Source organism: Protopterus annectens, chromosome 1.part0 (genome assembly GCF_019279795.1).
Source record: "Protopterus annectens isolate FY-2018-M chromosome 1.part0, PAN1.0, whole genome shotgun sequence".
Classification (NCBI taxonomy): domain Eukaryota; kingdom Metazoa; phylum Chordata; order Ceratodontiformes; family Protopteridae; genus Protopterus; species Protopterus annectens.
This window is the reverse complement of record NC_056725.1, coordinates 1558485404-1558507398: the sequence shown is the minus strand read 5'-3', so window position 1 is coordinate 1558507398 and position 21995 is coordinate 1558485404. Positions and strand designations below refer to the sequence as shown.

The following is a 21995-nucleotide window of genomic DNA, read 5'->3' as shown; positions in this document are numbered from 1 at the left end:
TTTATTATTTGTTATTAAATATATTTAAACCTATCTCTATGGCTGGTTTGTTTAGAGGTATTTAAGCTCTTAGAGTACTGGCGTATGTATTTGGTGACACTGTACAGGCCAATCCTAAATAGTCTTGCTCTTGATCAAACTTACAATTTGGATAATAGCAACATTACACAGTAGGATTGGTCACCCTTTGGGAAGGGCCTTAAAGTAGCTGATAAGGGGTTCTGGTGGCAGTGATAACTACCTTATGGTCTGGGCAGAAGGAGACAAAGCTAGTAAACCTGTGCCAGCCTTTCCAAGGTGTGGGTTTGTGTATAAATCAAATCTCAAAGTGTGTGTGTTTGTTTGTGCGTGTGTGTGTCAGCTACATGGGTAGGGACATGAAACACTGGTTGGACTGAGAGTGTTGGGAGGACTTGGCTTGGAACCCTGGCTAAGGACCCCACTCTATAGCTGTGCCAGTGGAGAGTTGTATTGAGGATCTGGAGAAGGAGGGAGAAACCAGCCCCAGACTGACTGTGATCTCTGTGTGCTCTTAAGGGAAATTGTACTTTACTGTGTGTGTGTACTTGTCACCCTTCCATTGTGTACATCCCTCACTATTACCAGTAGTGAGGATTGAGGCTCCCTGATTACTGGGCCAGTGCAGGGGCATCACACCTACATTTCTGATACACCAGAAAGTACAGTTGTGTAAGTAAAGTTACCATAACATTAGAATGATATATATCTCCCATATGGGAAAGTAAATGTATATCTCTCACTACTAAAGGTGTAGCAGGCAAAGGAAAACAAGGAGAATAAATCAAGCAACACCTCCACGGCTAGAGAACATGCAATAGCGGCAACATATTAAAACACTGAAGTTTTAATTCTTCTTAAAAGTAAAACAACTCCAAGACAAATATGACAAAATATAAAAAGTCCCAATACTGAATAATATGATAAGCACTTTCCGTAAACCTTCTTCAGATCGTAATGTAATAGGACAACTCCTTTTTTCTTTCATTCATAATTCCCCAGCCAATCAGATAATTCAAAATACCAGCTAAGCAGTGCAGAAATGACTGTGCTGGAAAAGGGTCTCACATTTATTCCCTCTTTGAAATCTGATTTAAGTGAATTTATGATTGGCATGAAATACTTTGCACAAAATGTCACTTTGAAGAGTATTTATGGGAATAGCAACACAGACAATAGAACTATTAGGAAACCAAGTACTTTTGTTCCTTTGAACTACCCAACTGTCGATTTATTCACACGAATGCGTAGTGATGAAGTAGAGAAATTAAGGAAAGGGAAAGACACCAAGCACTTTCACAATATAACCAGTCAAGAAAGACAGGCTATTTTTGACCTGCAATAGAATGACAACATTGTACTTAAACCAGCAGATAAAGGAGGATCTATAGTTGTCTTATGTGCTGATTGGTATAGAGAAAAAATGTTAGAGATGCTAAGTGATCAGAAAACTTACTCAGAAGTAACTTCACAGACACTCAAAAATCACATGAAAAGGATCAAGAACCAATTAAATGACATGCTCATTGAAGACGTTATAAATATAGATCAGTTCAACTTTTTTCATATTATACATCCCACTGTTCCATCTATAACTGGACTTCTGAAAATACATAAGAGTCTAGTAAACCTGCCCTTACATCCTATTGTTTCAGGACAAGGCTGGGTTACAGAAACCCTGTCCCTTTATGTCGAAAGGGAACTAAAATCAGTAGTAACATACATAACCACTGTGCTACGAGACACGGATGATTTTTTGAACAAATTACATGCTGTTATGAATTCAAAAACAGATACTTCCCATCTGTTGTTGACTACGATGGATGTTAATGGCCTCTTTACTTCAATCCCGAATGACCATGGAATAGAGACTATGAGGAAGATCTTGACACAGGATGCTATTGAAATGAATGCCAACTTGATATGCATGTTATTAGAAGTGATTTGAGAAACTAATTTTTTGTCTATGGACAGCATACCTTTTGGCATTGCTAGGGGGGGGTGGCCATGGGCACTCTCTGGGCGAACAGTTACTCTAACCTTGTTTTATCTGAATGGGAAAGACAACATATTCTTAGTGTTTCCAACCCTTGGCACTAGAATGTCATATTTTATGGTCGCTTTGTACAGGATCTCTTTTTAATGTGGGATGGAGAGGTGGAAAAATTAATTCTGTTGTTGCAGTATTTAAATAGCACTACCACTTTTTTGAAGCTCACAGGGCAATGGTCATAAGCTTTTTGGATGTCAATGTTATTAGAATGGATGGCAAAATAGATACCACCTTGTACAGAAAGGACACTTGGAGGAATCATTACCTGCATAAGAGTAGCATGCATCAGAGACACATTACTAGTAATATTATGTGTAATGCGATTACTAGAATTACTAGAAGGTGTACCCAAGAGTCAGTTATCCAGCAAGAGATCCAAGATCTGCAGAAACACTTACAGTTACGAGGATATTCCAACAAGGATACTGGTTCTTGACTCAATAAACCCATGAGAAATGAGGAAGTGAGTTTGAATTGCACAGAAGCTATTATCTCTAATGAAACTTGTACTAAGCCTGAATCAATGAAATTGATGGTCACATTTAGTACAGACAATATACAAGTAAAAGATGTCATATGTAAATATTGGCCAATTCTTACTCAGGATCCAAAGCTACGAGGTATCATAGGAGAGAAACCATGCTTTGGTTATAAAAACAAAAAGAATATTAAAAGACTTCTGTGCACTAAGGATGGCTTTTCTAAGCTACTGGAAGTAGGACCTAAAGGAACATTTTGATGTGGGAATTGCTTGGCATGTGATTATATAGAAAGCAGTAATTCTTTCAGGCATCCCAACTTGCATTTTGAATAAACCTTTAATTGTAAAGATACCTGCAACACCCAGAATGTGGTCTATTTGGAAACCTGCATGGTGTGCTCAGCATTTTATGTTGGGAAAACCAACCAGGTTTTTAAAAGGAGAGTTTTGAGGCACTTAAATGACATACGTAAAGGTGATCTACATAATGGTCTTGCTTCACACGTATACAGTTTCTCTACTTTGTTTTTAAAGTTATTGAAAGAATATTTGAAGGAATGAAACAGGGGGACATTTCTAACAAAACTGAACTGTGTGAAATCAAATGGATAATCAACCAATGGGCAGATCGCCCCCCTGGACTGAATGCAGTAACTCCCTTGAAACCAGTACTGAAAGCCAGGAGACCAACTACTGGCTAATTAAGAGGTGTGCCGCCAATTGAATTATCTGATTGGCTGGGGAATTATGAATGAAAGAAAAAGGGAGTTGTCCTATTACTCTGTTTTTATTTGCTGTTAGCCTTTTTTAATGAAGAAGCGAGTCCCTGTTCACATTACGATCTGAAGAAGGTTTACTGTAAGCACTTATTGTATTATTCAGTACTGGGACTTTTGATATTTTGTCATATTTGTCTTGGAGTCATTTTTCTTTTAAGAAGAATTAATACTTCAGTGTTTTAACGTTTTGCCACTATTGCATGTTCTCTAGCTGTGGAGGTGTTGCTTTATTTATTCTCCATATCTCCCATATGGGTTATATCCTGCCAAGGATATAAGAGCTGGCCAGCTTCCAAAGATATGTCTGGAGCATTTCTCCCTGGGCCTCCGCTGAAAATTGGCTGCATTCCAAGTCGGGCTTTCCCAGTAAACAAATGTTAAATAAATAAATAAATCTTCCATGTACCCAAACTATCAGGAAGCTTGAGCAGATTAACCCTAAATTATCTGATACACATTTAAAAGGAGAACATGAATAATTGAATATGTAGAACTGTGTACAAGTCCATCAAGTGCCTCCCACAATCCACCAAAGAGTGACAACAGCCTTACATGACATAAAGTTTTACATGCTTGACTGCAGGAAGTGAAGTGGATAGAGTTAAAAAAAAGGAATGGACATTCCACTTGAATATTTATTTACATATTGAGAATGATTTTCTGCTGCGCATTTAAATATTTTGAATGAATGTTTCCATCTGAAAGACATTTCATTGGCTAACAGTATAACATTCTTTTATTTGAAACACTTAACATTTCAGCAGGCTAAAAAAATGTAAACAGCAATTGGCCTTAAGCTTTGCCCTCCACCTTCAGATTCTCAATTTTCAGTAATGATTAGTGTCCAGAGAGCTGTGTTTACCATTTTGAAATACATTAATTTCCATTGCAGTAGGCAAACTACCAATCAACGTTAGTGTAAAGAAAGAAGTGACTCCTAACTGTCATTGCAAACGTTGTATGTAAGAGCTAACATTCATAACTGATGTTTGTACTTTTTGGTTATTTGTTTACACTTCATAGTAAAATTAGCATGCAAACTGCTCATGTCTAAAAAATTAGAATTGTCATTGCCAGTGTTCTGATGTAAAATGAATCTGCTTCTTATTACAGCTGGTTGTCCTGATTCATTGATTAAAGAACTGCACCATTTTCGGATTCTGGGAGAACAGGTGAGTTGACAACTTTAATTTCTGTGCTAGACTGTTTATTTTCTCTGCTTTGTTGTGTACTTGAGTATGTGTGTGCACTTAAGTACTAATGAGGCATGTTCTGCCTTCTTCAAGAAAGTTGTGTTTTCTGCTTTATTTCTCCAACACATGCACTACCATCATATGACTCCTTTTGTAAGCTATGTCATTTTTTTTGCCAGCCTTGACATGTTATTAATTGGTACATTTGCTACCTGCCAGAGCTTTTCTGTTTGGTAGTGTAGCAGTAAACAGTGCATTTCATTGCAGTAATTGGGAATGTGAGGTAAAGAACGAAAACTTTCAAACAGAATGGAAATTGAAATATCACTTTGTAATGTACAACTACTATGCAGTTATTTTCCTTCTTTGTCATTCAGCCATGTTATGATGAGATAATGTGTGATACTACAATTATAGATGGTACATTTGTTTTCAAATTGATCACTGTATGTTGTTATTCTGCAGCAGCCATTTTCAACGAGAAGATAAATGTCATTATTTTGCCTTAATTGTTTTAAGTAAATGGGAAGAAAGTTGCATCATTTTTGTTCCCATTTAGGTTTGCATATATCTAGTTTTATTTCTATTAAATAGAAGAATAGCTCACAAACTGAATAATTCATACAGCTACATCCACATATGCCATACAGTTCCAAATATAACCTGTGTATTCTACCACACCATATATATTTGCAGCTGCTATGTAGTACATACTGTATATTTAACAGTAAACCCATTTCCTTTGCTTTGATAGAGAATTGCTGCCCTGTAAGTATTTCTTAAAAGCTGAAGAACAGAACATCAAAAACTATTGTAAACAGAATGTTCAAGTGTCGTGGTTTTAGGAAGAAGAAAATGGCTACCCCCTATGCTTTAGGGCCTACACAATATCACATCATGCAGTGTAGTAAGGCAAAGACACTGAGTCTGTCTAGTGTGCTCAAGTGCTGCCCTCAGCCTATAGTAGCTGGCATTTCCTTTCTTTCTGCCACATCTGTCCAAACACCCCAGCCTATGTCTAAGGCCCTGGTTGTCTTAACATACACTATCCATTTCACTGATTTATTCAGCATGATATTCATATGTTAATTACATTCAGATTAGGTGGTTGCCTAGGACATCTGTAGTTGGGAGGAGCTTTTGTGTCGTGTTTTAGCTTTTTAATAGGAGTTTTGAGAACAGGCCTTGAGGACAGGCTTTGAGCTGTGGTGTGCTGTTTAACTCATGTTTTTTAGCTGTATGCTTTATATACTCTAACAATCCAAATATATTTTTGTAAGATACAGAAAACCTACTTAATCCTGGACAAAAATACATTTTTTCACCTTTTCTTCACTGAGAACAGTACTAAGTTTGGAATTTTTTTATGTAATGGTACAAAACTCTCTGCTCTGTTAGCTAGTCAAAGAACCAGCTGTTACTCTTCCCCACAAAATGAATGTCCCACTGTTACCCTGCAGATTGTGCCATCAGGTTATTGAATATGTTCTTCCATAAGCTGAAAACCAGATCCATTTCAGTTGACAGCATACCCCCTGAGTCCTTTAAACTGCATCATTCAATTTCTGTATTGTTAACAACCCTCTAAAGGAGGATCTTATTGTATCCCTAAGTAAAAGTAGAGTCTCAGTTGCATTAAATCCAGGTTCTGTTGTTTCCCTTATCAATTATTCCAGAAAAATACAGTTATTCACAACTGCTTGAACATTTGATCCAATGCAATCTTAATCCCCAACATTGTTTCAGCCTTAACCTGGACACTGCCTAATCGAATGCGGTAGTATTCATGAGCAACTAGAACAATATACACATTGTTCGATCAGTTTGTCTGGGCTGATTGAAAGTTATCATTTCTATTGGCCATTTAACAGTTCTTATGACCTTAAGAAATTACAGCCTTCTCAGAGGTAAAACACCAGCTTGTCAAATGGAATGATGAAGTCTCAAAGCAACAGCTTGTTAATGCTGAGAGTCCCTCACAACTTATTAGCAGACCTATTTATTTTTTTTAGATTGTCTGTGAGTGATGTGATCCGTCACTGTGAAGAGAAACTGGTCCAATAGTCTGATAGTTCTATAATGCTTAGCAAACATAATACGATCACTGCAGTCAATGACAAATTGCATTCCAACTTTAATTCACTGCATTAATGGCTGTGTCATGATACTACTCAACCAAGACTATGCTGTTCTTTAACAACATCCAAAATAATTGTCATTCTAAAATAATTATCCTATCCAAAGGCAGTTCCTTTTCAACCGTCTCATCAAAAGACTGTCTGACTTTAACCTCTTTGGACAAGTTAACAAATGACAGAGTAATGTCAACAAAATTGCTATGTCTCATCACTATCGGTCAGTTGCATTTCAATGACATTTTCAAAGAATAGGCTGCATCTAAAACACATGGGATAGGTTGTTTATAAAAACAAACTAAATGGCACAGTGGTGCAGCAGTTTGCATTGGCTCCTCACAGCAAGAGGTTCTCTGGTTCAATTCTCGGCTGGAGTGCCTTCTATGCAGAGTCTGCATGTCCTCCCTGTGTTCGTATGGGTTTCCTCTGGGTGCTCCGGTTTCCTCCAATTTCCTTCAAGTCCAGGCATTTCTCCCCAGGCCTCCATTGAAAATTTGCTCATTCCAAGTTGGACTTTCTCAGTAAACAAATGTTAAATATAAAATAAAATAAAATAAAGCAAATGCTAGGAATAACATATATATATGTGATAGGCTGTGGATAAAAACTAAACAAATGCAAGGCAGACTCTGTAGAACTACACTATTTGTCTCCTTTTATCTTTGCTTATCTATAGCTAATACACAATTTGCTTCTATATTTTAATGCATTTTCTGACCAACCTACAGTCTTTGCAATTTCATAACCATGAACTACCTTACGACAGGATAACTTGATATGTTGTAGAATGGCACTGACAAATGCACCAGTGGTTAGCTTTTCATAACCTCACATTGTTGGAGGTAAGCTATCAGTTGTCTGTAATTCAGCCAGTATTTGCTCATAAAGACCTTTTTATTCTTAGATGTCCTGCTTTGGCAAATACTATAGTGAAGCACAATGTGAATAGTGTTCAAAATTTCTACTAGGGATATATGACAAATTCCCAAAACAAGGAATAAGTGTGGAAAGTATCACTATTCTCTGCATTTTGGCAAACTCTAGACTAAATAGCCTCATGCCCTGAGATACATCTTTGCAAAAGAAGGCATTTAAGATACTTTGGAAAACGTATTCACAAGTACAATGGAATTGACAGTGTTATGTGTTTCACACTAGTACTTGTTACAGAAAACTGTGTTTCAGACACCATTATCATTTTTCCTGCTCTTTATAGATTACCTGCAATACTTTGTTTTTAGAGATGCAGATTTCATTTGTAGTCCTTACTATATAATGGTTCTTTGTTGCTGTGTGCATGGTTTCTGTGTTTACTACAGTAGTTTTATTAGTCACGTTTTTATATAAACTACTGTCTCTGAAAAGTCACTTTGCTTTGTTGTATATTCCAGTATAATATACTTGTAGTCATTCTGAATGAATGAAAAATCATAGAAGCTTAATACATTTTTGTATGTTGATTGCTAACTTCTGTTGTTTCGGTTGTCGGTCATAGTCAGATAAAAAGATAGTTTTTAACTCAGATACTGTCATCTGACATACATCTCATCTCTTATGTTATTAAGCAATGTTTATAAATGGTACTGCATCAAATTAGTATTTACTGTGTATATATCATTTTTATAATTGATTTGTACTGTTCTGAATCAATTTAAGCTGTCTTAAAATCTATCATCAATGAACTTCCCAGATAAACATTGTCAGTCAGTAAACATAAACTAACAAACAACTTTAAACAAACAAATTGACACATTTCTATAGAAGTAAAGACACCTGGTCTGAAAATCAATTATTTTATTTTGGTATTATTTATATTAAGAAAATCATCTTCTAGTGCTGGCATGCTTATATTTAAAGTTTTGTTCTGAATTATTTGAATGGATTTGTTGATAGGGCATGCAAAATATTTAGACCAATTCTACAAAATATTAAGGAACACACTCATAAGATACTGCCTCTGAAGAATGAATGTAGTGTGTAGCTAAAGCGATTTAACCATAGTTAAGAGACAACTGATATGCTAATGATTTCTGTCAATGCCTAAAAGTTAAATATTTTTCTGTTTGTGATTTCAGTTTGACCTTAGACTTCCCCATAAATGGACATGCATGCTTATGTAACCAATTAAAATTAATGAGGTATTATTTTCTGTACACAGTGCAGTCTGATCTGTATGAGTCAACAGCAACAGTAAAATTTAATGATGCCAGAATAAAAATAAGGTAAAGGACTCCATAGCTAAGCAGATGCTACATACTGTGAATGTAGTCCTTCTTCTGCCCGACCTATATCTCACCTGCATGCATTGATTGGTAGTCCCCAGCTGTCTGCCATATGTCTTGTTTATAAGTTTAGAAAAAAAAAACTCCAGGCTAACAACAGGGAAGAAAATAACCATTATCATTACCAGGTAGGTGGTATAATCCAAGACAGACCTGTTCTAGCCTTGACCAGGGCTAAAAGTGTGAAAAAAAGATGGCTACAATAAAAAGCAGTTAAACAGCTTCACACAATACAGCAGTTAGCATAACTGCATCTTTTTTAGAATTAATTGACCTGAAATATACATCAGGTGTATGGATGCTTTTTTAATGTACATCACTTGTTTATAAAAACTATAAAAAAATTTCATTACAAAACTATAGTTTTCTCTGTACTGCCTGCCAAGAAAATTAAACAAACTCAGCTGCTATATTCATTATCTAAAGTATTTCCTGCATGTTCACAGAAATATAATTTTCTTGACTAGATGTTTAACAAATATTGTGGGTGTCATCCAGATTTAGGAACTTGAAAAACAAGCCTTAAAGCTTGCTTCAATGGCATACATGGAGAAGGTCTTGACTATATCCTGGGTGACCGAAGCTCAACGAGAGGCTCAAGTGCTTAATGGTGCTGGTGGGCAGAAAGGTGTACCCATCATAGGAGAGAAGGATGCTTGTTTACTCTTAGCTTGCACCACTGCTGTAATGGCAGAGTTTCTTCTGGAAAGATGTAGCTCAGTAAGGAATGAAGAGCTGGTGCTGAGAAAATGTGGACATGGTCCCAGAAGCCTGTGATAAGAGCCTTTGTTGGCATATGTGATGGAGCATGCATGCACAGACAGAAGAGGTAAAGGTTGCCATTGTAGTGACACAAGTGCTCATGCAACACCAGGAGCTGGTATGGGCCATAAAAAATAAATTGTCTGATCAAGGGCTTGATGATTGATAGGCACTGGGTCAAAAATCATTCATTGACAAAAAAAAGCCATATGCTGATGTGACAAAGGAGGAACTGCCAGCACAGCTAGCTGGAATTCTGTAAATAATTATATGTCATTTCTGAATATTAACATGATTTATATAGAAGCATAACAAAAGGAGATATGGCCAGCCCAATTAGCTGGAATTTTGTAAATAATTATATGTCATTTGTGAATATCAACAGGATTCATATAAGATGCTTGTATTACAAATGTATTAGAGCTGTATGTCATGTAAGGCATTTTTTACAGTTATGGGTGCTGAAGAGGTATTTTACAAAGTGCTATTTGAAATATATCCATATCCACAGTGTACTCTACCGGAATAGAACAGAAGTGTGCATACACTATTGTAACTGTTTAAATGTATATATTTTAAATAGGGTAACTGGAATACAGAAGGTTAACTTGCAAAATTTCATAATAATAGCTGAAATGAAATTACTTTATGACTGAGACATAAAAGGGATGTTATCTTTCAGTTTTAGTGCAGCAACTGGCACAATGCCTGCGCTGAGATGTTTTCTATATTGTCTTGGAAGTGTTTTATTGTTTTATGACTTCCAGGATCTACCAAGATCTGATGAAAAGCCCTTGTTTATGTATTTTTTCACAGGTAGATGCTAGATACTGCTAGCTTTCAGCAGTTGGGGGTTTACCTGGGATAGAGTCAGATGGCAAGAAATTATGTCATCCTGCAAGCTATCCCAGCAGTAATATTTGAGATATATATATATATATATATATCCTTGCTTGTTGGTAGTGTTTGTAATTGTGTATTGTTAGCTGTTACAGCCTTATTCTTGCTGTTTGTGTCTTCCTAGTTTATCTAGCATGTACAAAGGGTCAAAACCCTCCGGCTTTAAGAAGTGCAACTCATACTGTCAAAAAATGTCCCTTACGGACAGGCACATGAGCTGTGTATACTGTTTAGAGGCTGTTCTCCTGCAGGACTCATGTTCTGTCTATCATGCTTTCAGTTCTAGTGTCCTGCAGGAGAAAAGAAATAAACTAATTCTGTGTGGCCTGTTGAAGAACCCTCAGGATCCTTTGTCCCTGGTTCCTCAGACAGCAAAACAGTCTGACAAATCTCCCAATTATCCGATTTCAGGGAAACCCAAATCTGCTGACAAACCTTAGGCTCTGTCAGTTCCCAGTGTCAGCTCCGACAAAGCTATGTCTCCGGGGGCTCCATCAGTGACTTCAGAGCCAGTCCAGGCCAATAAAAGAACAAGGCTTTCGAGCTGGTGCACTCTGCTCCACAGTCTCCTTTGTTGCAATCTGTGGCAGGCAGTCACCGGTCCTCCTCTCACTCCTCCAAGCTTTTGGACCATGATGTGGAGAGAGTGGTTAATAGGCTCCTCAAGTCACAGGCACTTGCCAAATTGCTATCAAGCCCAGCCCATAAGGAATTGACTCCTTCAGCCCATCCATCATCTCTATCGATTCCTCCTCCAACTCTATTGAGCTTGGAGCCAGAGTGCATGGACGTCATTGTGCTGGAACCATCGGCTTCGGTTACTTCTCCTTTATTGGTTCTGACTCCCGTTCCGATCTCCTCGATGTCTCAGTCCATCGAGGGATCTGGGTGCCAAAGTTCTCTTGATGACTCTGAGGGGGGAAGTGGCATCGGGCCCTTGTCCAACCTTGCTCACCCTCTCAGAGATTCAACGCAGGTGAGCTCGGCTCCCACATCAGCCTCGTAGCCATCACTCTTGGTTTGCAGGAGATCTCTGGGCTTTTCAGAGCTAGAGGCTCCTTTGGCTCGGGACAGTGACACCTTTGAGGTGATGAGGAGCATGCTGTCCCCTGAGACCTCTCCACCCTCAACTCCATCGGCTCCTTCTCCCTCGGTGCCTGTGCCTGCCTTTGATCCTCCTCCTCCTCCCTCCAAGCATAGGGAACCTATGCCCAGGACACCGCATTGGGCAATCCCACCTCTTCCAAAACCTCCCCCAAACATTCAGAGGAGGTCCCTCAGAAGAAAAATGTAAGAGGAAGCATCTAGACTCCCTGAGTCCATCACTTCAGACACAGATTTGGATGAATTGAAAGGGTCCCCACGGTCTCCCTTTGAGGATGTTTCCTTTTCGGACATCTTGGAAATCTTTAGACAGAGGGGTGGCTGGAAGTCCCTAGCCCCTTCTGAGGATGAGTCAGTCTACCTGGATACATTTAGTTCTCGACCCTCCACCTCTTGGGTGTCTTCGCCTTTTGGCCCACTTTTGTCTGTAGTGAGTCGGAAGGCATGGAGTGCTCCAGAGACCATGAAACCGGTTCTGCAGAGACCAAATAAATTTATAACTGCCCCGAAGACAAGTCTTTTCTTTCCAAAGGGGTTCCTGTTGATGCTATGCTATGCTATGTTGATGCTATGGTGGTGGCAACAGCCACTAAGAAGGAACTTGCAGAAACTTCTTCATTTGCCTATCCGCTGAACAAGGAGTCTCATACGATTGACAGGTATGGGAAGCGTATGTTCTCTTCAGCGACCTTTACACTCAGGTCACTGAATTATTTGTCACACTTCGTGTGACTTCAGAGGGATCTCCTAAAAGAGTTGGAAGATACCCTGCAGGATCCTACAGCTGAGGGAGTTGTGAACAGGGCGGCTTCCCAGCTTGCGACCTTGACTTCAGTGGTTAACTCCTCCATGAGGCTCATTTCTTATGCAGCAGATGGAGCGTGTAGGGCAGCAGGTACCAGAGTTGCTTTGCGGAGTCACTCCTGGATGCACCTTTGTCAATTTGTGGAACCCTTCAAGACCTCCTTTATCAATACCCAATACCCCTTTTGATGGCTCATCCTTGTTTGGGCCTCAGGTAAAAGAGACTCTCACCAGGTGTGAAAAGGATGGCAAGACTCTGTCTGCCATGGGAGTCTGTTTTTCCACTCCATCTAGACCCTACCCTAAAGATCAGAAGAGTGGGAAAATGTGGTTTTGAAAATCCCAGGGAGCTTGGACAATTTTCCCCCAGGGGCAGAGGGGATAACAATAACAGAAGACACTGGCCACGTGGCAAGGGGGGTCCACAACAGCAGGGTGACAGAGATACATTCTCTGCTAGGCCCTTCTATCACTCCTGAAGGGAGGCCTGACTGTCCGCCTCTGGAGGCAGTTGGGAGCAGAGTATCATTGTACCCAAAAGCCTGGCAAACTATTACAAAAGATACATGGGTACTGTCAGTATTATCCAGGGGTTACAAAATTCCCTTTTCCCACATACCCCCTCAAGAGAAAAATGTTCTGTCCCAGATGTTCCACCCAGTCTATGGGATCAAGCAATCCTAGAAGTACAAAGATTGCTAGAAAAAAGAGCCATCCAAGAAGTACATGCAGACCAAATTGAATCTGGAACTTACTTAAGGTTCTTTTTATTTGCAAAAAAGACAGTGGACTGGAGACCCATCTTGGATCTCAGCAAGCTAAACAAATCAGTAAGAAAGTGAAGTTCCAGGTGGTAACACTGCAGTCCATTCTTCCCTTTTTGGGTCAGGACAATTGGATGTGCTCCATCGATCTCCAGGATGCGTACTACTACATAAAAATGGACAGGCAATCCAGGAGATTCCTACGCTTCTGGCTGGGAGCCAGTCATTATCAGTTCAGAGATCTGCCCTTTGGTCTCATCACAGCCCCCAGGGTGTTCACCAAGTGTATGGCAATGGTCATGGCTCACCTGAGATGTCTAGGATTCCAGGTGTTTCCATATCTAGACGACTGGCTCCTCACTGCTACCACCAAGCATCAACTGATCAAAGCACGGGACTACACAATTCAAACCTGTTCCCAGCTAGGCATCACCATAAACTAAGAAAAGCCTGCCTTTTTGCCTTGTCAGTGTATTACCTTCATGGGGCAGACTTAGATACAAGAGCCATGATAGCAAAGCTGCCTAAAGACAGGATGTCAACCATTCAACAGCAAGTTTCATTCCTAATGAAAAAAAAAGAGAGTTCAGGCAAGAGAGTTATTGAAAGTTCTGGGCTCAATGGCTGCAGCAATTACTCTAGTCCCTATGGCTTGCTTCCACATGAGAATTCTGCAGTGGCTTCTTTTTGCTCATTGGTCATTCCAGGATTTACCAGTATCACATATAATCTCGATCACGGAATCTGCAAAAAGGACTTAGTATGGGGGCTTGTCTCCCCCCAGGTGACTCTGGGCAGACGCTTTCTAGACCCCCAACCAGTATTCACAGTGACCAAGGACACTTCCCAGATAGGGTGGGTGGGGGCATTATCTGAGCCAGACTGTCCAATGAATGTGGCAGCTACACGAGTACCACTTGCAAATCAGTGTTTTAGAGATGAGAGCGGTGCTTCTGGCATTGCAAGTACTTCAAGGCTCTCTACCTACTGGGACTATTGCAATTCAGACAGTCCCTGAAGCAAGAAGTTGCGGACTTGATTTTTTGCTTATGGGGGCAGCCATACTGCGATCTTTTTGCTACTCCCCTCAACAACAAATGCAGCAGCTATTTCACCTTAGTCCCCCCACTGGGGCAGTCACCCAGGGATGCACTTGTTCAAGATTGGCCTCCGGGACTATTTTATGCCTTTCCACCTTTTCCTTTGATCCCCAAGGTACTTCAGAAAACAAAGTCGCTGGGTTGCAAGCTCATCCTCATTGCTCCTTACTGGTCTCATCAGGTATGGTTCCTGTTTCTCTGCCATCATCTACAAGTGGAGCCTTGGATCCTGGACCCAGTTCCGGACCTCCTGATGCATCAGTCAGGAGTGCTCCACCCCTCCCTCAAAACTCTCAAGCTTACAGCTTGGTTTCTCCACTTCCAGTCTTAGCCAGGCTCCCCAACATTTCCCCGGCACTACAGCACATCCTGGTGTCTTCTCACAAGCCCACCACCTTTATGCTAGCAAATGAAAGAGGTTCTCTTATTGGGCAAAGAAAAATGATATTGATCTCTTCACTGCTCCTGTTCCCAAGATTCTTGATTTCCTGGCCAAAACGTTCGAATGAGGGGCAGGTACAGCTACCATTAGGGTCCAACTGGCTGCCATCTCCAATTTCCATGTAGGGGAGAGTTGGGCTCTAATATCATGTCCCATAAGCAGTGCAAAGCATTCTTACGAGGAACAACCCTTTTACGGCCCCCGGTAAGAGAAGCTCCCCCCGGGACCTAAACTTTGTTTTAGCCTCTCTGGTTCTTCCACCCTTTGAACCAGCATCATCTTGTCCCCTGAAATTTCTGTCTTGGAAAACCCTCTTCCTGATTGCCATCACCTCAGCTAGATGGCTTTCAGAATTACAGGCTTTATCTACTCGCCCGCCGTATCTCATCTTCCACAATGATAGAGTTTCTCTCAGAACCGATCCCTCCTTTCTGCCAAAGGTGTGTTCAGAGTATAATTTAAATCAGTCCATTGAGCTTCCTGTATTCTTCCCCAATTATGGCAACAAGGCAGAGTATAGACTCCACCAAGTGGATGTTCATAGACAATTATGCTTTTATTTACACAGGACCAAGGACTTTAGAAAATCAGATCCATTGTTTGTATCCTTTGCTGACAATAAACAAGGTTCTTCAGTTTCAAAAGTGACCTTATCAAAGTGGCTGTCAGATACAATCATCTGTACTTACAATTTGCATAACAAGAAGCTTCCAGGGAAGGCCAGAGGACACTCAACCAGGGCCTTGCCTACCTCTGTTGCCTTCCAAGCCAAATTGCCTTTAGATTCAATCTGTTCAGCAGCAACATGCGCAAATCCTCATACCTTTATCACTCATTACAAAGTGGATGTGGTCTCCCAGAACAGGGTATCCTTTGGTTCCACGGTCCTGAAGAGTTTATTCCAGTGAGCCACCCAAGAACCAGGTGCTGGGGATACAGTCCCAACCAACAAGAATGAAGGCGAGATGGGGACAACATAACGTAAAGAAGTTATGTACCTACCATAACGTTCCATGTTTGTTGTCCTTCATCTCACCTTCCTTCTCGCGTCGCCCCCTCCTTCCCCCTTTCTGGAGGATTGAGAGGAATTCCTTCACTGGTTACACTGGCTGAGTTTCCTGTTGACGTACCAGGTTAGTTGACCATGCTTTGTTTTTCCTTTTTCCTTCCTAACCTTTGAATGTGGATTGTTCCTTTATACACAAGGTTCCCTTATGTGTAAGAGCTTACTAAAATTTGCAATTTACTATTATTGTCTAGTGTGGGCTATCACAAACGAGATCTGGGTAGCTACCGCTAGGCATGTTGGGATAGAGGTTAGCCTTGAGCCTGTATAAGCTCTTGAGCTATAGTTAACGGCCAAGTCGGAGCAGAGGATCGGGTCCGAACCCAACCAGCAAGAAGGAAGGCGAGATGAAGGACAACAAACATGGAATGTTATGGTAGGTACATAACTTATTTTTTTTAATTTATTGCAAAGAAAGTATGTATATTATAATAAAACAAATTCAGTCAAGAGCAAATCTTTCAACAGCTAAAACATTACAGCATGCCATAAGAAGTGCTGGTTTGTTTTACTAAACAATGGAATAAGCCATGACAGAGCTTCTCTGGTATTACATTGTTGGCATCAAAGCCCTGGAACCCTTAAGAAGTTAATTGTTCAGGTCATATTTCTGACAAAATATTAATAACAAGTGTGAAATGGTACAGCAATTACTTGTATAAAACAGCACCAGAATAGAAGAGAAATATCTTCATAATTCATTTGATATAAAATGCTTACAGTAAAAATAGTTCATACCAACATATTTCTGCCAAGCTCATGATTTGATTTCCTAGCACACGTTGTTCCTTGCATGACAACTACTCCTACACTATAACAATAATTCCTAGATTATGTTATTTTTTGTCACTACTGCACATCATTGTCATTTGTGCTGTGGCACCCTTACCTGAATGGCATGCTACTTCAAGAGCCTTATAGGATAAGTGATTGTTGTGTTTCTTGTGTAGCTGGTGGAGTGTGTAATTGTATTATTATACTGAGTAAGGTCTTGTATGTTATGCAATATTAACTAGCATAGAGATACTTGAAATAGGCTTATTATTAAAGGTATATGGCAGGTTCATGAATCACAAGCAAATGTAGTCCCATCAGATACATTAGGATGGCATAAATGTGTTTTTTCTAATTTCAGTATATGGGGCTGATTTTGATCAATATGAAGATGGAAGCACAAATGAAGTTGTCCTTTGGTCAGTACATTGATCATACTAAACATCTCAAGTGTACCATAGAAAGGATGTAAAATTGTTGAACACACTGAGGATTAAAAACTGGAGTACACAGCAGACAGAATGTTCGGACTCATTCAAGATTATGCATGCTTGCTGAAAATGCAGTGGCTACCATGACAAGCTTGGACACCCACATGTTTTCAACCCAACCCACATTACATGATGAACTTCTACTCACCAATGAGGCCCTGACATTGGAGTTGAAGCATTAGTCTGGAGAGAAGCATCATCCCACCCCCACAGGATGGGCACCTCCATCCTTCCTCCTCACCACAGGATGTGCACACCCATCCTCCCTCCTCACAACTGGATAGGCACCCCCTCCTCACAACTGTATAGGCAACCCCATTCTCCCTCCTCACTACAGGATTAGCACGCCCATCCTCCCTCCTCACCACAGGATGGGCACACCCATCCTTCCTCCTCACCACAAGATGGGAACACCTATCCTCCTTTCTCACGACAGCACAAGATGGGCACCCCCATCCTCTGTCCTCAACACAGAATGGGCACCCCCATCCACCCTCCTCACCACAGGATGTGCACACCCATCCTCCCTCCTCACCACAGGATGGATACACCCATCTTCCCTCCTCACCACAGTACAGGATGGGCACACCCATCCAACCTTCTCACCACAGGATAGCCACTCCCATCCTCCCTCCTCACAACTGGATAAGCACCCCCCCCAATCCTCCATTCTCACCACAGGATGGGCATACCCATCCTCCCTTCTCACCACAGGATGGGCACACCCATCCTTCCTCCTCACCACAAGATGAGCACACCTATCTTCCCTTCTCACCACAGCACAAGATGGGCACACCCATCCTCTCTCCTCACCACAGGGTGGGCACATTCATCCTCCCTCCTCACCACAGGACGGATACACCCATCTTCCCTCCTCACCACAGTACAGGATGGGCACACCCATCCAACCTTCTCACCACAGGATGGGCATACCGATCCTCCCTTCTTATGCTGCTAGATGAACTGAGGTAGCCTGGGTTGTTGTCAGAGGTTTAGATCTCTGTGTCACTGGTGCAGACTAAGTTCAGGAGATTTAAGTCTTATTTACTTACCAAAGTTGTACATAGTTATTTTGATGTTAAATTGTTGTATTGGGATAAAGGTCTTAGTTACAAAGTTTGCTGTTAAACGTTATTAGCGTGAATGTTATTATGTTTCCTTTGCAGAATTGTGGAACCAGTAATCTAAGCTAATGTGATAGTGATTAGGGAGCAGAGCAGGCTAAAATTAATCTACAAAGAAGAGCTTAAAATGTCAGGAGTGGCACTGAGTGATAAAGTATTGAATTATTTCTGTTTCTTACTGTCTATCTCTCTCTCTTTCTTTCTGTCTCTCTCTTTCTTTTGATTTGAGATTGTAATGAAATATAGAATTTTAAGTTTTTATTAATGTGGACTAATCCTGTCCAAAGTACACTGATTATTTCTTTGCCTGTTTGAGGTTTGTTTGTATTTCAGCCAAGTTAATTCCATGTTTTCTAAGTTTTGGCCATACCACCAATAAGTATAAATACCAAAAAATTGTCTAATATAGTAAGGAAAGAAGGGAAAAAAAACAGCATTTACTTCTTTTATCCTCTACTGCTATGTTTTAAAGCTGGGTTCTTCTTTGCTTCTCTTTAGGTATGCTTCCTAGCAGCTGCATTGTTATGTTGGATATCCCATAAATAGCACTACTTTTGCTTTATATGTTTTTAATTGTTTGTTTGCTTACTTATTTATTTTAATTAAATATTGTTGACTGGGTTGCCCAGATGTGTTTAAAGGCCATTTTAATGGATTCTCAGGGAGATAGGCTCCTAATACTGTGAGCAGGTGCTGTTTCATTTTACAACAAATTATTTACTGAACTAAATCAAATTGTGTGCGCCAAAACAGTATATAGTCAGTACATAAACAGACCATATATTAGTTAGTAAACATAACCTTAGTGAGTTAAAAAGCACACCCTGAGGGAAAACACAAAATATCGACACCTGCAAAAGCATTAAAAAACTTTATAAATATACATAACATTAAAGACTCTAAGCAATTTTTAGTTAAAGATTCTCTTCATTTTACTCATGTTTCAAACAGGTTTGATACTCAGTCACTAATTGATAGAGTTCTTATTTCTAATGATTTAGTCACATATATAGATAAAGTTAAAATAACTTCATGCCCAATTTCAGATTATAATGCCATACTATTTGATCTTTTTTTGGCACATAATTATACACATTTCAAAAGAATACCAGCTTATATCATGAATATGAAGGACTTTAAAGAGTCTTTCTGTAAAGATATACAAACATATCTAGAATTCAGTAATTCAAAAGACATAATTGGCATTCACAAAAAGGTAACAATGACATGAAGATTTTCAATAACTGCAAGAGAAAATTGATAAATTAAAACTTGAACACCAAGAAAGGAAAAAATAATAATAAAACCTCATTACAAACAATAAATGATTTACAAAATAAATATTTAGAAATTCTAAATCATAAAATCTAAATAAATATGGAGAAAATAAAATTAACTAATTATTTTACAAACCCAAAAAATGTAAGTAAACTAGCATTTAGAACCAAAATGATAATTAAGTAAAATCATATCAAAGAGATGTATAGTGAGAACAAAAAGAAAAAAAGTTATGGCAATAGAAGACACACTAAATGAATTCAGAACACATTATATTAAAATTAATTGACTCAATCCAAAAATGAACTCAAAAGAAGCAATTAGAAATTTATTAACAAATATACCAATTATAGATTAACAGAACAGCATTTAGAAATAATTAATAAACCTATATCTATGATACAACTTATAACTCAAATACAAATATTAAAAAACAATAAACAATAAAGCCCCAGGAAATGATGGGATAATATCAGAACATCAGCCCACATCTCTACAAATTACCAACCACTTTCTTCTTGCCTCTCAAACACATACCCACACACTGTTCTAATCCTTCAGCCCTTAGATACATAAAACTGACCAATAAGCTTAGACAACTTCTACTACACAGCATAGCTCAAATTAAACTCCGGGCAGACATCCATCCCAACCCAGGACCACAAACTAACTCCCCCCCACTCTACAGCTCCTCCCCCCAACCATCCAGCACGTGCTAGTCACCACACATCAAACCTCCACCCACTCCCCCCACTTTCAAAAGCCTGCAACAGTGACCTACTCTTTATCAGTTTCAGTCTCCACAGCTTACTAAGTAAAATTACTGAATTTCATGCAACCCTTAACACCTACTTACCTGGCATTGCTTCAATTACTGAAACTTGGTTAAAGCCACACATTAAAGACAAAGACATAATTACAATCAGCTTTAACATCATAAGGCTAGACAGATTAAACAAAAGGGGCGGTGGCATTGCCATTATATACAGAGGCACACTCAAAATCAAACAGTTAAAATGTGACCCTCCCATCCTACCTAACGCTGAAATCCTAACAACTCGTGCCAAACCCAAACAAAACAATTGTTATTATAACTGCCTATCTTCCCCCTGGCAACAACCTACACATCACTGAAAATCTACTTTCTTGGGCATCATCAACCTTCAACCAAGAAAAAATTATCCTTGGTGACTTCTGCTCCTCCAACAATCCCTTCCTCCTCCCAAACCTTTACAATTTCACCCAAACCATATCCTCTCCAACTCGGTCAGACAAACATTCCAAAAGGCAGTCTACACTTGATTGGATACTGACTAACAAGCCCAATCTAGGTTACCTAGCTGGCTGCCTTCCTGACTCCCTCAGTGACTACTCACCTACCTTTTTGTACAGGAAATGAGTACAGACCCAAACCAACATAATATATAAATTCATCCGTAACATTTCTTCCCCTCCTTTGACTTACTATTTCAGCAAAGCAACTGGTCACCTCTCAAGAAACTACCTATGGATCAGGCTGTACACTAATTCAACAACACCTTTCTTAATATACTAAATAACCTAGCACCCACAAGAAAAATAAGATTAAAACCTAAGCACATACTTTGGCTAACAAAAAACACCAAATCACTACAGAAACAAGGAGACAGAGCATGGCTAGCATATCACACCACCAAGGATAATACCTACCTCTCCACATATCACCAACTTTGAAACCTAACCAAGAAACAAATAATATCAGATAAACAAATATACTTCCAAACATGCCAGCAAATCCACCAAAACAACCCAAACATTTTCTGGCAGAGCATTAACAACCTACTCAACCCAGACTTTGTCCCATCCCCTCCACCAGTCACCTCAAACATAACTGACGCTATAACTATACAATTCAACACTCACTTTATTAACACAATCACATCTCTCTTAGGTAACCAGCCAAAACCACCTCTAACCGTACCCACTCCTACTTCAGTTTCCCCCAACCACCTTTTCATTTACACCTATCCAAACTAGCTTCATAAAAACACTCCTTTCCAATCTCAAACCCTGCTAGCAGCAGACCTACTACCCACTGAATTCCTCAAAATAGCTGCCCCCTCGATTGCCTATCCCATATCAATCCTAATCAACCGTTCTGTTGCAGAGCAATACGTCCCCTGTCTATGGAAAATATTTCACATTATTCCCCTACACAAAGGCAAAACCTCTAAAGAACTAACAAACTACCTTCCCATAGCTATCCTCTTGCACCCCAGATAAAGTTTGGTAAAATGCATTCACAACCAACTCCTCAACCATTTCCTCAATCACAACCTCTTTCCCCTACTCAACATGGTTTTAGGCCAAAACATAGTACCACCACTGCCCTACTATCTTTTATCAACACCATCCAAAGTCTCATAAATGAAGGCCAAATTGTCTCAGCTATTTTCCTTGATATGT

At 39.7% G+C, this 21995-nt stretch overlaps 1 protein-coding gene across 1 annotated transcript in view; it reads left to right on the top strand.

Annotated features, from left to right (window-relative positions):
• The window catches only part of PRKN (parkin RBR E3 ubiquitin protein ligase), a 4754857-nt gene that overhangs the window by 3285847 nt on the left and 1447015 nt on the right, over positions 1 to 21995 (top strand). The window contains exon 7 of the mRNA XM_044073232.1: positions 4445 to 4503. Coding sequence (XP_043929167.1) covers positions 4445 to 4503 — 59 coding nt within the window. The remainder of the gene's footprint in view (positions 1 to 4444; positions 4504 to 21995) is intronic.